Raw genomic sequence first — 14,763 nt, 5'->3', positions numbered from 1 at the left:
AATCACAGCTCCATTGTGCTCCAAAGCCATATTAAATGATTCAGACGGGGAAAAAAACCCATGTCAGTAGGAGCAGGGGACTCAAAGAGGAGCGTCGAGGCCAGCGGACCAGGGACACCAATCCCAGATGGTAGCACATCCTGGGGATGGTGCACCCCATTGCAGCACTGGCATTAGGGTTTTCCCCCATTTTGTGGGTCTGTGGAAGGCAGGAGCTGCTCCCAATGTTAGGGGTGCTTTGGTGGGTGTCCCTGAGGATCCTGCTGCCCTCAGCCTCCCTGGTGCCGTGGGAATGACATCGACTGCCGGGAGGTGGCAGGAAAACCCTCCTGTGAAACCAGGGGAGAATAGATCCAGCCTTGGCCAGCCACAGGATAGGGGGAGGTGGACTCGCTCCTGATCCCCCAGAGCTGGGCCGGCAGTGATGGATGCCGGGCAGGGCAGGAGGAAGGGGCAGAAGCACGTCCTCTGCCTTGGCCTGCTCCCCAGGCAGAGGCAGGGAGGTAGAGCCCGGGGTCCCCGCACAGAGGCAGAGCTTGCAGCGCTCGAGGTGGTGTTGCTGTCGCTGGACATCTGGTACAAATGCTCCCAAAAAAATAGAGCATTTTCTTCTTCCACCTCAAAGGAAACAACGTTGGAAGAAGGCTCAGTCACAGTGGGGTCAGTGCAAGGAGGGGTCCCTATCAAGGCGGGTTCACTGGCAGCATCCCGCTGGGAGCCGGTTACACATCCCAGGGTGTGATCCTGGGACAAACCATCAGTCCCAGGCAGGACCCAAGGGGTCTGTCCTGCAAAACACTCAAAACATCCGGGCGGGTGCTGCGCCCACCAGCCCCCCACCACCAGCAGAAACCCACCAGCGCTTTGCCATCGGTGGCTGGTATAGCAAAACTGAACCCTCCCATCCCCAAAACCTGCCCTTAAAGCTGCTCCCGTGCCGAGGGGCTCAGGCTGTGATCAGTCCTCACCTGCACCGTCCAGTATCAGTTTTTTCAATGCAGTGCTTGTTCGTGGCATCTTCCTTACTGGAAGGCATCAGTAGAAACATGAGTCAACAAAACCAGGACGCGTGTAAGCGCTGCTACAGACAAGTCTGATAATAAAATGTGAGTCATTGTTATTCAATTATTTACTAACGCACGTTTTGCAAGAAAGTTATCTCTTCTAGGAATCATCAGCACGCAAATTTGAGAGGTTTGGTTTTTTTTACAAAAAGAGTGCTGTGATTTTGCTTTTTGCTGCATAGCTGAGTCTTCTCAGGGCTTGTGCCTGTGATCCCTATCTGCACCCGCTGCCCCACTCCCTGTGCATCTCCATTTCAAATCCGAGCAGGAGCCCCTTGCTCCAGAGTGACCTGCCACTTATGCTCCGTGGGCAGGAGACCACCAGTCATTCAGCGCCGTCCTTCCTCCAGGCAGTTTTCATTCCCAAAGTCTCCCAGGTACCAGGAGCAAGCCGGCTGCCATTGGTACCCCCGTGCTGCTGCAAGCCTGCATCATCTGGAGCGCTGCTGGCTGAGGAAGAGTGTGGTCAGCCCCAGCACTTCAGCGAGAGAGGCTTTTTCCCAGAAGGTCATTATTAGCGTTGTTTTCTTGTGGTTTAGTTTGGGAAAGAGCAGGGTAGTGTCAGCTGGAGTTTCTTCCCAGACTTTTCTTCGAAAACATGATTTTTATTCTCGATAACAAATGCACTCACCAAACATCACAGCACGTGTCCTCGGTTTCCCCTCCAGAAGCCTAATTTTTTGACTGGCGTCTTGCAAAGAGCATTTACATGGTGACCTCTCGCTGCTGTAAGGTGTGCGGGGAGCTGGGTCCTTTCCAGGCATTCCAGGCTGTAGTGTTTGGCCTTTCCTGCTTTCACTGAAGAACTTTTGGGAGGTCAGAAACGTGCGATTTGGGCTTTTGCCGCGTTAATAGATGAAAGGCTGCTGGAAGCAGTAGGATGAATTTCCTTTGTGTCAAATGCCTGTCATTTAAGTAAAACACATTTTAACAATACAAGTGAGATTTTTTAAAAAAGTGTAGTGGTTTAAAAAACCCACACTTGCCTGTTCCTCGCTGCTGTGCCGTCACACTCCTTAGCTCCATCTCGAGCACTCCTGCTGCAGGGAAGGCCTGAGCTTCTGATGTAGCAAACGCATGGACTAAGCTAATTTATAGCTTGTCTTTTATTCCGTCACAAAGCAGCAAAAGGGAAGGCTTGTCTCTCCCGAGGGTCACCTCCAACAGCAATCGCTTCAGCAAGACGGATTTCAAAATTAGGTGCTCTCGAAGCAGAAACCACGCGGTATTTTTAACAGCACGTAGCAGCCGTAAGAGCAATCTGACCTTCATTCTTAACAATAAATCCATTGGGGGGGGAAAATCCATCTTTTGTTTTTCTGCTTGAAGTACTGTTAAAAGCAAAGCCCGGGCACAACAGATACAAAACAAAAATACAAGGCAACATCTGCAAAATGATACAAAACTCTCAGACATTTACTTTTCCTATTTTTTTACTCAAACATCGGAAGAAAATCAGAGAGCTGATCTACAAGCACATCGTTTTGGAATAAAGGATAGTGTTGATTCAAAGTGAACCCATTCTAAGCTAAATTAATCCCGTCTCACAGTGGTTTTCAGATGTAGGGTGCAATCCAGCAGCAAAGTCTGGGGAAAAGTTTGAGAACCACCCACATTTCAGCACTGCATTGGGCCAGCTCATCTGTAAAACGTCCCTTAATGCCTTTCAGGGGCTAAAATAACGTCTGTCGCAGCCTGCCAAGGGAAAATGCCACACACTCTTCTTTTCCTCTAAAGCAGCCCCCGAAAGATGTCACCTGGAGTCTGTAGCCAAGTACGGCATGATGGTAAGCTAAAGAACATAACGGGGGAACACTGTTTGGAAATACTCAGCATTTTACTATCCCCAATAAAATGATTGGTACGCTTGTGTCCCAAAAGCCTGCAGCTGGTCAGCTACTACTGGCAGAGCCTGGAAATGGTGAAAATTCATCACCTCTTGTATTAAATACTATCTTTGTGTTTTGCCATGTTTCTGTTACAGACTCGGCACTGAATAACATATTATAACCCAACGCCGCACGTTAGCTTTACTCCTTTAATCTTCCATCAGGCATAGCTGGGAAGGCAGGAGGGGAATGTTTATGCTAACAAGCAGGTTTAACCCTTAGGCTAGCAAGAATGAGGAAAGCTTTGTTTCAAGCTCGGCTTGTCACCCACCTAGAGAACCTAACGCTGCTGCCGCAGTCCGCCCTGCTCCTCTTCTGGTGGAGTTGTTCAAATCCATCTTCCCACTTTCCAGCAAGCCCAAACCCAGCTATCATTCGGCCTTTTCTCCTTCACGATGAGCTTGTTACACCGATACAAGGAGCCGTAAAGGGGCTCAGTGCCAGCATCACCCTAATTAAGCTGCAGAAATCTTTTCAGCCACTTGATACCTGTTCCTTCAGGTTTCCAGGGGCCCGTCTGCCTGGACAGAAACATTTCGTTAAATAAGCTCAGCTCCTTGCTAGAGCTGGCATGATCACTCAAAGCGTGGCAGAAGGGACAAACACTGTCTGTACATTTAATTAAACCAGTTTAAAATTACGGAGCATACCAAGAAAGCAGGTAGCTGCAACCGCAGCTCCTTTCAGGACCAACTTGAGATACACAACTGTAAAATGGATACAGCTTCATTTGGTGTTCCAAGGTATCGTAACTCCCACTTATTAACATTCAAGTTCTCTCCAAACCAATCCCTGTTTGTTTTTTTTTATTATTTTGTTTATAAAAGGAAAAGCCTTTTTTCCCTTGCACATCAAGCACTTACATGAAGGTGAAAGCCCTTAGGAAAAGCTTTTTATTTTGACAGCGATGCCAGTGCTGCTCAGTGCCCTCATAGGGCACCACTGCCTAAACAGTGCCAATTTCACCGCTCGTTATCCCTCAGCAAGCACTGACTTTTAACGATCACAGGGAGGCAGATTTAAGCAAAAGTGTCAGCAATAACTGACCTCAGATCAAATACTCTTGTAGCAGTCACTAAGTCTGACCTATCGGTGCTGAGAATCAGGTGGAGTTTCGACCAAGAGATGATTTAACTGCTGGAGCTCACAGGGGATCACAGCCAGGGAACGGGGAGGTCCTTTCCCTCAACAACTCTCAGAAGCTCTAATTTTATTTTAAAAGGAGAATTAATCTACCTAACTGGGTATTCCTCCTCTGAAATAGTGCTTGGTTTGTTTCAAAACAGTATTCTCGAAGACACGAGTGAAAATTTCAGTCCCGTCTACGTGTGCAAGCTCAGTCGATTTTACAGGCACAAACCAACTGCTCATGACAAAACCGTGGCTGGCCTGGAGAGCTCTGGAGGCTTTGGTACACCCAAACCCCCATCAGCCTCCGCAGAGCAGTATCGCGGGTTCTCTTTCTCAGAAAATAGCATTTGTCATCCTTGTATTACCTACCTACCCTCTTCAGCCTTGAGCACGCCCTGTTTGTTATCAAGGTGCTAACCCCAAAGATAAAGGCACACGCCGTGCCCGGCTGCTGGGTAAGCGCTTGCTACTCGTCTTTTAAGACCGGCCGAATCCTCTAGGTTACTTCTGCCAACATCAAGCACCAAGAACAACGGCACAAGATTATAGGGATCTCATTAAGCATGTTTGTTCCAAGAACAAGAAACGTTTCTACTTTCCTCTGATGACCTGGGGAAACAAAAAAACCCTTCAGCACAGATTTATTTGTAATCAGTACGAGCATCTGAATGAGTAATACCCAGTTTAAGAAAGACAACAAAAAAACCCAACCAAAACTATCTGTCCTAAGCTTTCTATATCGAGATCTCACGAACAGCATCATTCTTCTGTTTGAAACAGAAAGCAGGGATGTACATATCTGCAAACGCACACCAAAAAAAACCCCACCCCAACAACCTTTAGGATATTAAGTGAGCCATTTAACTAAGTATTTAAAACCTCTGCAATTATTAGTTTATTAGTATCATCCAGGATTCAGATGTTCAATATTTCTCCTGAAGTTATACATAAATGCAAATTGAAATAAGAATCTGAAAGTCAAAATTGTATAACAAAACAATACTCCATCACAAAAGCGTGTAAAATTACAAGAATGCTTTTTTTTTTTTTCCTAAAACACTGGCACTTAAGAGAACCATTAATTTTGTAACCACAAAATTGCCAAATTGTCCCCCAAACTGGTAAGCAGGTATATGTGAAAATAGTTAACAGTTGCCAGCACTTGAAGTTTTACTAAATACGCAAAAAAAACCCTTAGGCTTTGGCTTTGGAAGAGGACTGTTATTTGACCAAATTAGACATTGTTGGTATACCATAAACATTTCACTTTTTAATGCAAAATTTAATAAAATGTACTTTTCCATACAGCTATATTTAACTTAAAAATGGGCAAACATCAAGAGTGCGGTATAAAACCTAACAGGAAAAATACATCTTATCTCATTTTCAATTTGAGACAATATACAACTTTGTTTAAAGGGCTAAAACTAGAATTTCAAGAATACAAATATGAATTTACATAGATTTAACAAATAATAATGGTACCATTTATAGAAATCTTAGAAAGAAAAATCATTTCTTGTGGGCCATTTGCTACCAGGAGAGTTTCATGGTATAAAGCCCGTGGCCATCACCAGACCTGTCACCAAAAAATAATATGGTAATTCCATGCTTTTAACTTTACACATTTTAGGTACGCTCATCGCTCCCAAGTGTTCAGAGATTTACAGATACAACTTCCATTACATGGTAACGGAGTCACACGTGTAAATGTCTCTACACCGGATGGACATACACTCTTCCTATGGGTCCTTCTAGGACAAAATTTAACATTCCCTCCCTCCCTGCCCGCCCTCCCCGCTTCCCCCAAGTATTTAATTTCTGTAAAATTGAACTCTATACTTCTCAACTCTCCAAGACTGGTAAACTCATGCAACTCAATAGAATATTACATTTCACAAAAATCTGAACGAGTATCAGTTTGTTGAGATTGAATTTTTTTGTTTTGTTTCCAGTTACGGAAGAATATTCTTTCATCGTATGCCTATATTCCTTTTCTTACCCTATCATGATTATGCAGGGTATGCAGATCAAAGCTTTGTTTATCAGCTGGTTATATGAAAGATGAAAACTGTAATACTCCCGTGATCCCAAACGGGCATTCAATAAAGCAAAAGATGAGTTCCCCTCAAAAAAAAAAAAAAAAAAAAAAAAAAAAAAAAAAAAAAAAGAGAGAGAGAGAAAAGAAAAAGTATGATTTTTCAAGGGCACCTATTAAAAGGACAACAATACTAATAAAAAAATTGTATTTACTTAGAAGCATTCAGAATGTCAACAAAACAGCTGCAACTTTTTTTTTGCCTTTTTGCAATTACAGAGTGGTATTCAGTTAACAGAACAACAATTATTTTTATGATGCATCAGAGACAACTGAAGATGGGAAATGAACTACATCCCCAAACATAACTAATTTGTGCTGTGCACCAACAAGAACCTGCTTTAAAACTCCCATGCCAATTTACAACCCCCACACTGTACCAGGCAAGGTTAGTGGCCATTGAAATACCACTAAGGACAGGGCTATCTAAAGACACATTCGGTAGTGTGTTAACTATACAAAAAAAGAGACACTGTACAGTTTAAAAACAAATCTTACACAGCCTTACATTTCAATTTTTTTTTTTCTTTAAAAGGAGTGAGTTGTGTACAGGGGGGTTAAATGCTTTATAGACAAGAAAGAAATTGCTCTAAAAGAGACTTATTCATCATCATCGTCATCTTCATCCTCCTCCTCTTCCTCCTCTTCATCATCTTCATCTTCTTCTTCTTCATCCTCATCTTCCTCCTCCTCCTTCTTCTTCTTGCTCTTCTCAGCCTTGGCAACTACTTTTTTGCCTGCATCAACCTTCCCTTTGGCCCGGTATGCAGCAATATCCTTAGAGGAGAAAAGCAGGAAGAATCTCTCAAAAGATTTAACCAGACAAGAGCTCTGCGCCACTTCCAAATGGCACTTGTGAAACCAGAGCCACCCAGGGAACTGCCCCTTCTCCACATCCACTGGGAGCTGTGGCTTCAGTTACAAGGTAAACTGAGGCCCAACGCCAAAGAAAGGGGAACCCTCTAACACAGGAACAATACTGGCGCGCTGGAACACACTGCTTAGGGCTGTTGAGGAATCTCCACTCTTAGTTAGGCTCCTGGGAACAGGCTGGAAAAACTGCTGCCTTGGATGGTAAAGGCACAGCTGAGCCCACTATCCCACAAGGAAATGAAGTAGGGAGACCTCTTAAGGTGCCTTTCGAGCCCTACCTTCTACGATGCCTGAAAAAACGCGGAGGAAAATCCTTGTTTGAGACACAAAATTGTAATTAGCTATCCGAAGCACATTAGAATGAGGGAGCCTAATATTTGCAATGTTATGCCTCAGCGAAGAGTAATTACACAGAATTCTGTCTAACTGAAGTTTACAAAATGAAAGGTACAAGAACTTGATTAAAGGGTAGACAGTGCCACCTTCTGCATGCAATAAATTTATTCTAGTCATTTAAAATAACACACAAAACTCAGTCCCTGTTATAGGGAAGTCAAAACTGTACCTGGAAGACCAAGCCAGAAAAACAGTTAGACTTCCCAACTTTGTGCCAAAACAATAAAATTATGTGAACAGAATTGATCTACAAGACTTAAAACACACCAGCTACAAAGAAACATCAACATCTCTGCAGAGATGCTCCAAATCTTCTCCACCCAGTAAACATTACACTATTAATCTTACAGTTCCCTCAGATTCCCTTAAAGCTTAGCATGAAACTTTCAGGAGATCTGATATCTGCTGAGTCCAAGTCCAGTCTCAGTGAAATACTGAGATTATTGCACCTTAAAATCCCATTTCTAAGCACAAGCAATAAAGACGACACTAATGAAGATTAAAATACCTGGGAATAAAGATTAATAATTCTACCATTCAAAAAGTATCTTACGAGTTGCCTTGGCCGTATGTACAAACAACCACCGCACTGAAAAGTTGAAGTTGCATAGGAATGCCAATATGGGAAAGCTTCCAGACCTGCAGCTCCTCTCCAGCACGTAACTAGGACTCAAAGGGGCCACCTTGCTCATTACAATGCTACAGCTCTGAAGGGGTTTTGTTTGCCAGCAGGAGAAACACCCAGAGGAAGGTCTGGGCACCACATGGATACATGTGGTACACACTCGCTATAGGTGGTTGCTGACCCACTGTAAAGCATCATCAGGGGATGCCAACATGCAACCCCTCCTCCCTCAGTCGCCTTGTACTGGGATGGGAACGTCTCAGGAAATAAAAACACATATAGCACCACACTGTGTGAGCAACACATTTCTACAGCTTCAATAATGATGGGATTTAGCTTTAATAATTCAAGAAATCCTCTGACATGCTGCTTCATAGGTATTATTAACTATGTTAATTACTAGAAAGGAGATGGACACAAACTAGGTACAGGAAAAACACTTGTCTAAAACTAGCACTTCATTAGTGTTCTGACATTATCCCAAGAATAAACTAAAAATAGCATCTATGCGTGTGAATTATCCTAATGTTCAGGGATTTTCATAAATACCGAACATCTCCAAAACCAGGGAGAACCATTTTATTCTTCACTGGCGTTACTTAACACTAGCAACTTAGCTCAGATACGGCTGTGACCTATTGTTTTAATAACACCACAGTATCTAATAAACCATCATGGATGGTCCTAAATTACAGATGAATGCAAATAGTTCAGCACAAAAGATGGCAACTCAGTGTTGTAGCAATAAACCGTACGCTCCCTTATGTGATATTTTCCAACAAATACCATGACGTTTGGCATTAGCATATTATAATTTGCAACATCAGGTATCAGAGTACACAAGAAGGAAAAAAAACGTCTGAATTGAGGCTTGACCGCCCCAAACCAACTCCAAAAAATGTCGATGTTACCTTTTCATACTTCTCCTTCAGTTTAGCAGCCTTTTTTTCATAAGGCTGTTTATCATCTGCAGCGGTGTTGTTCCACATCTCTCCCAGTTTCTTTGCAACGTCCCCAATGGACAGACCGGGATGTTCTCCTTTGATTTTTGGACGAAACTCAGAGCAAAACAAGAAAAAAGCCGAACTACAGAGGAAAGGGGGATAATAATAATAATAAAAAAAGATATTATTTTAATTTTAGACTTTACTGTAACAGAAAGTTTTGTGACCTTTGTTACGGTTTCTTAAGAGCATTTTGGAAAAGCATCTAAAAAAGAGACAAACGTTAATTACAATGGAAGGTATTAGAACTGAATAAACTACTTCAAAAACTTAACACATCCTTGTCTCTTAGGTAATGCCTCACATCTGGTCCCATTTTTGGCAGGACCCCCAGAAGGGCAAATTTTATACACCATATGCAGGGAAAAATCTTAAAAAAGGAGAATGAGTGAATGATACCAGGGGATCAAATGTTACGTCAGAACTGTTAAAGGATGGAAGCTGCAATATTTGTTATGAAAATCAGGATTTTCAGACAGCACCAGCCCAAACATGAACACTCACTTGTACAGGAACTTCCCTGTTCCTTTCTCAGTATTAACTCCGTTTAAAATGGAGACAAAAATGTTTTGCTACAAAGTGCTAGTGTCTAGTACCAGGTGAGCATGAAGTCAGCAGTCTTTATGTAGTGGCTGAAGTTTTAATTCTCCCAGTTGTTTTCTGTGCTAGATCATTCCTCTAACCTGTTCTGTGCAAAAGCCTCTGAATTTTAAATGGACTGCCAATCGAAAATTCTGTTCCAGTCAACAGGTGGGGAGAGCAGGGCCTGAAACATTTTACTGTCATTTTACACTAGAATTACCCTCTTAACAGAAACTGGAAACACAAGTCAGAACTGCATGTTGCCCATTTCTGCATCCACTTTTAAAGGCTGAAATTATTCCAACTTAGATAGAGAGGGCCAACCTGCAACCACAAACCTGCAATTTGTAATTAAAACTTCAACCTATCTTTATGTCACTGGTCAGGAAAACTATGTAGTTTGTATTTCTGCTCCTAAACCTGGATAAAATGATCGTTTTATAGATACGCTCCAGCGTGATGGTCCCGAACAAGATAAACTAACCAGAAATCTACTTACGGAGGCCTCTTGGGTGCATTTGGATCCTTGAACTTCTTTTTTGTTTCCCCCTTAGGTGGTACATAGTTTTTCATTTCTTTTTCATAACGAAGCTTGTCAGCCTTTGCCATATCTTCAAACTTCCCTTTCTCCTTAGAAGACATAGTCTGGAAGGCAAATAGAATCACAGAATATCTCGAGTTGGAAGGGATCCATAAGGATCAAAACAGTGTTTTAAGATGCAAAACCATATCCAAGTCCATTCCAAAATTTCAGTTGGGGGAGCTAAAGATAAGGTAATAATAATGGATAGTTACCACTAATCTTACAACTGCACTTCACGCTTATCTAAAATCTGAACTTTTAAAGAAGTAACTTACAGTCTGGAAAAGTATTTCACACAAAGCAATTGTTTAAGGTTTTGTGGGTTTTTTAAAGTGGTTATTCTTACCTTCCATCGTTCTGAGCATTTTTTTGAGAACTCTGAAAAGTTCACTGAAGCATCTGGATGTTTCTTCTTGTGCTCCTCCCGGCAGGTTTGCACAAAGAAGGCGTATGAAGACATTTTACCTCTCGGCTTCTTAGGATCGCCTTTGCCCATTTTTGATGATTTTCTGTGACAAAGCAAAAACACTTTTAAAACTTTTACTTTTTACAAACTGAAGTGGGAAGTAAGCCACGATGAAGGATCGTGCCAAACAAGACCCGTCAGAGCGGTATTCCAAAATCATTCAAGAGAAAGAAGTTTCTCTTTTGGAAAATTTACTGAAGATTTCTGCCACCACTGTTTGAGGTGACCTGGACACAACAACCTGAAATCTCAAAGGGCCTTCAAAACATGCAGTTTTGGTCTCCTGTGAAAACGTCCCTTCCAAGCAATCTGAAAGCAAATACTGGCAATAGCGCAGTGGAGACTGCACTCCTTGATTACTGCTAGTGTATCAATCCTATGCTTGGAAGGAATAAATTACATCTAAAGAAGGAAGAAAAAAGTACCTGAATACTCCATCTCACCTGTCTTCATGGGTTACTAATTTTTTTCTTCCTAAATCCCATACTTCTATCCTGCTCCTCTGTAGGCCTTGGGTGGCCATTTGCAAAACATATATTTTAATTATTTTTATGTGCCTATATTATCACTCTTCTTTAGGTGTACTGCAAAAACCTACTCTCTCTTTGTATGTACACCCAGAAATACAGGAATAAAACACCACACTCAAACGTGTTACAACCACGCCAGGGACGCTAAAAGTATGACATTTACATAGGAGTAGCAAAGTCGTGCTCAGCGTGAGGACTATCTGACTCTTTCAGGGACTGAGAGGGAAAGAAAAACACCTTCCTGGAACTTTCACACCCAAGTCAGACATTCAGAGTATTTCTTCATAGCTGCCTGGAAAACTCCACTTGCACCCTAACAAACTCTGCTCTTCAGCAGGAATTAAAAGAAAAAAAAAAAAAGAAAAAAAAAGTGCACACGCATTGCCTGCCTGTATTGCCACAGCAGCAGCATTTCCTATCGGTTTGGCGGATAGACAGAAACAGATTTCTGCTCTGTGACTAAACACGTCCGGTTTGAAGTTTCTATCAAGTAAACAAGAGGGCTGAAGAACCAGGAGCCGCTCCTGCCTGCCATGGAGACGCTTCCAGAGCCAGCCGGCTCCCGGGGCTCAGCTCGCGGCGGTGCCGCTTCCCACTGGCTATGGGGGGGAAGGCGGCGAGGGCCGAGGGGGACTGGGCAGGGGTGGCGCAGAGGCGCGGAGTGCCTGCGGGAAGGATTAGGCACCGCGACCGTGAGCTGGCATTTAAAAGCCTCCTTCCCGCCATTTTGGACGTTTCCTCTGCGAGGGGTGCAGAAGAAAACTTCAGAAGTCCCCTAAGAGACCTGCTGAGGAGGGGGGAAAGGAGAAGGAAAAAAAAAACCCAACCAACAGAGTCCCGTTATTAGGGAAAAAACTGTGGAAGTTTTTATTTTGTGTTCACGCGAGGGCTCCCAGCCAGCGGGCGGCAAGCACATGCCCAGCAGCGGCCACCGGGGCTGCGGCTTCCCGCAGGCGGCGACCCCCGCTCCCGGCCGCCGCTCACAGCCTCGGGACAAAGCGCCCTGCGGGCCGCCGCCGCCGTCCCCCCGCGGCGGGGCGCGCCGTCCCCAGGCCGGCCCCGCTCCCCGCCGCCATAAGGCCTGCCCGGCGAGGCGAGGCGCGGCCTGCGCCGCCGCAGCGGCGGTGGCGGCGGGAGCGGCCGCCACGGCGCAGGCTCCTGGCGGAGGAGGTCACCCGCCGCCGAGGCTCCTTCCATTTTGTGCGCTGAGGAGAGTGAGCCGCTCCCCCCGCAGCACCACCACCACCACACCCCCCCGCGGCCCGGCGGGCGGGGCGGGGAGGCCAGGCGGCGGGACCCCCGCCGAGGGGCCGCGGCGGGGCCAGGCGGCGGCCCCCAGCCCGTGAGGGCGCGGCGGCGGCAACGACCGGGCGGCGCGGAATGGCCGCTGGTGGCGTCGCCCGCGCCCGCCGCCGCGCAGAGAACATGGCTCCTTCCTCCCTTCCCTTCCCTTTGTGTGAGCGCGCCCGCTACCCTGGCGCACACGCTCAGCCATTGCAGCCGGGGGAGGGCGGGCGGGAGGGAGACGGAGGAAGGTGGGTGGGTGCGGGGGGGGGGGAAGAGTCGGAGGGGGGGACGGGCGCGCTTCCAGCGCCCGCATGAGCCCCGGCGGAGCGGGCAGAGCCCCGGCGGGGACCCCCGCTCGCTCCCGCGCCCCGCAGAGTTGTACAGCTCCTCGGCCGCGGGCCGTGCGTCGGGCGAGCGGCGGCGGCTGGAAAAAAAGTTCCCCCGAACTGCGCCCCCGCCCGCCCGAGCGCCTCTCTGCTCCGCTGCCGCTCGCCTTGTTTTCTCGCTCGCGGCTCCCGTCAGCCATGTTACAGCCAGGCGGCCGCGGGGCCAGCGGCTCCCCGGCCCGCGCCCCGCTGCCCCCGCGCTCCTCACGGCCCCGGCGGCGGCCGGCAGCGCAGCGCGGCCCGCCCGAAGCCCCGCCGCCTCGCCGCGCCCGTGCCCGCCGGCTGCCCCACCGCCGCAGCGATGGCTACGGCGAGGCACCCTAAGCGGCTTACGGCGGGGCACGGCGCGGCCCGCGCCCCCCGCGGCGGGCGACCCCCGGCCCCTCGTCCCCCGCCGGGGCGGCTTTCTCGCCCATCTCCCTCCTTCCCGCCGCCCCACTCCCGAAGTCGCCTGCCGCCCGCGCCCCCGGCGCCCCCGGCGCCCCCGCCCCACCCCAGCCGGGGGGCTCGCCGCCCAGGAAGGGTCTCCCGGGCACAGCCCAGCTCGCCTTTGTGTGCCGGCGCCCGGGCTGGCGCTGCCCCGCGCTCCGCGGCCAGGCAGCGGTGGCGGCACGGCGGGCAGCGCCGGTTCGCCGCCCGGCTGCGAGCGAGCGGGCGAGTGCGCCCGGCCGGCCCAGCGGCCCCCCGCGCGTACTCACCCGTGTCAGAGTCGGCACGCAGCCCTCGCTCGGCCCCGAGCCCCAGAGACGCTACCCCGGCCGCCCGCCCGGCCCCAGCGCTGCCTGGGTCCCTGTGTAGCCCGGTGCACCGCAATGGCTGTGAGAGCGGGATCGATACGCAGCCTCCTCACACTCTCAGCGCTGGTAACATTACTCTCAACACAGCCCCGTCCCCATTGGCTGCCGCCAAGCCAACCGCCGCGCTGATTGGCCGAGGCCCTTCCATTGTCCTGACCAGAGAGCTCCGCCGATTGGGCTCGCCGCGGGACACGTCACTGAGGATTGAAAGGGCGCGCAAATATAAAAGTGAGTGGAGGGAGCCGGGCGGCGGCGGGATGTAGAGTTCTGAGGTGGCGGCTCGGCGCCGCGCCGCTGCTTGCGAGGAGCGCGGGCCGCCGCCGTCCTGCCCGTCGCCCCAGCGGTCCCCCTCGCCCCCGGGGCTGCCCTCCGCCGCTCTCAGGGGGCCCCCCGCGCCCGGCCCCCGCCGTCCCGGGGGGAGCACGGCGCAGGGCGCCGGCGCCGTGGGCGCTCCCGCGAAGCCCTGGCAGCGCCGCCGCCCCCCGCCCGGCGGCACCTCCCCGGCGGGCCGCGCCGCCCCGTTTCACAGACGCGGAGGCTGAGGCGCGGGGCTCGGGATGCAGCGGGGCTGGGAGAGGCGAGTCCGCGTTTCCCGGCTCCCCTTGCCCGGCTTCGTCCGTCGCACGGCGCCGGCTGGCACACGGGCGCTGCCTTCTGCTGCTGCGGTGTGCGCGGTTCTGCCCGCACACGCTGCGCCATGGGGTAGCTTGAGGTGGTTTTTATTGTGGTTGTTTTGTGTTTGTTTTGTGGGTTTTTTTTTTCCAGAAATAGGTAAATTATCTATAAGAACAAGAAAATGGAAGGTCTTGGCTCTCTTCACAACCCCTGGGTGACAAGGAGCAGGCTGGGGTGACTGGGCAGCCTCGCCTAGTCCTCAGCGCTTCTGGAGCAATGCCCCGAGCACCAGCCCGGGCACCCCGGTGCAGAGGCAGGCTGAGCTACCAGAAAGCTGGCAGTCTGGGCCTCATCTCGCCTGCCCTTCCTTGCCCCTCCTCTCCCTGATTTTTTTATAGTCACTCGCACTATACAACTTATCTATGGAGGACTATCGA

General features: G+C 48.7%; 1 protein-coding gene across 1 annotated transcript; it reads right to left on the bottom strand.

Annotated features, from left to right (window-relative positions):
* Nucleotides 1-6,691: 6,691 nt before the first annotated feature.
* Nucleotides 6,692-13,735, bottom strand: HMGB1 (high mobility group box 1). The gene is made up of 5 exons (XM_086621185.1): nucleotides 13,613-13,735; nucleotides 10,592-10,754; nucleotides 10,162-10,307; nucleotides 8,988-9,162; nucleotides 6,692-6,959 (listed from the first exon to the last, which is right to left on the bottom strand). The coding sequence occupies exons 2-5, from the start codon at nucleotides 10,739-10,741 to the stop codon at nucleotides 6,783-6,785; spliced, it is 648 nt and encodes a 215-aa protein (XP_086477311.1). The 5' UTR covers nucleotides 10,742-10,754; nucleotides 13,613-13,735; the 3' UTR covers nucleotides 6,692-6,782.
* Between the last annotated feature and the right edge of the window lie 1,028 nt (nucleotides 13,736-14,763).

The sequence above is a fragment of the Tauraco erythrolophus genome, chromosome 1 (assembly GCF_009769465.1).
Source record: "Tauraco erythrolophus isolate bTauEry1 chromosome 1, bTauEry1.pri, whole genome shotgun sequence".
Taxonomy (NCBI): domain Eukaryota; kingdom Metazoa; phylum Chordata; class Aves; order Musophagiformes; family Musophagidae; genus Tauraco; species Tauraco erythrolophus.
The sequence above is the reverse complement of the archived record's forward strand: the minus strand, read 5'-3'. Positions and strand labels throughout refer to the sequence as shown.

Coding starts and splice junctions, on each gene's coding strand:
- HMGB1 (XM_086621185.1), bottom strand. CDS start 10,741: ATGGGCAAAGGCGATCCTAAGAAGCCGAGAGGTAAAATGTCTTCATAC. Junction 9,163..10,161: donor AATGCACCCAAGAGGCCTCC/GTAAGTAGATTT, acceptor TTTCCTCTGTAG/TTCGGCTTTTTTCTTGTTTT. Junction 6,960..8,987: donor TGAAGGAGAAGTATGAAAAG/GTAACATCGACA, acceptor TTCTCCTCTAAG/GATATTGCTGCATACCGGGC.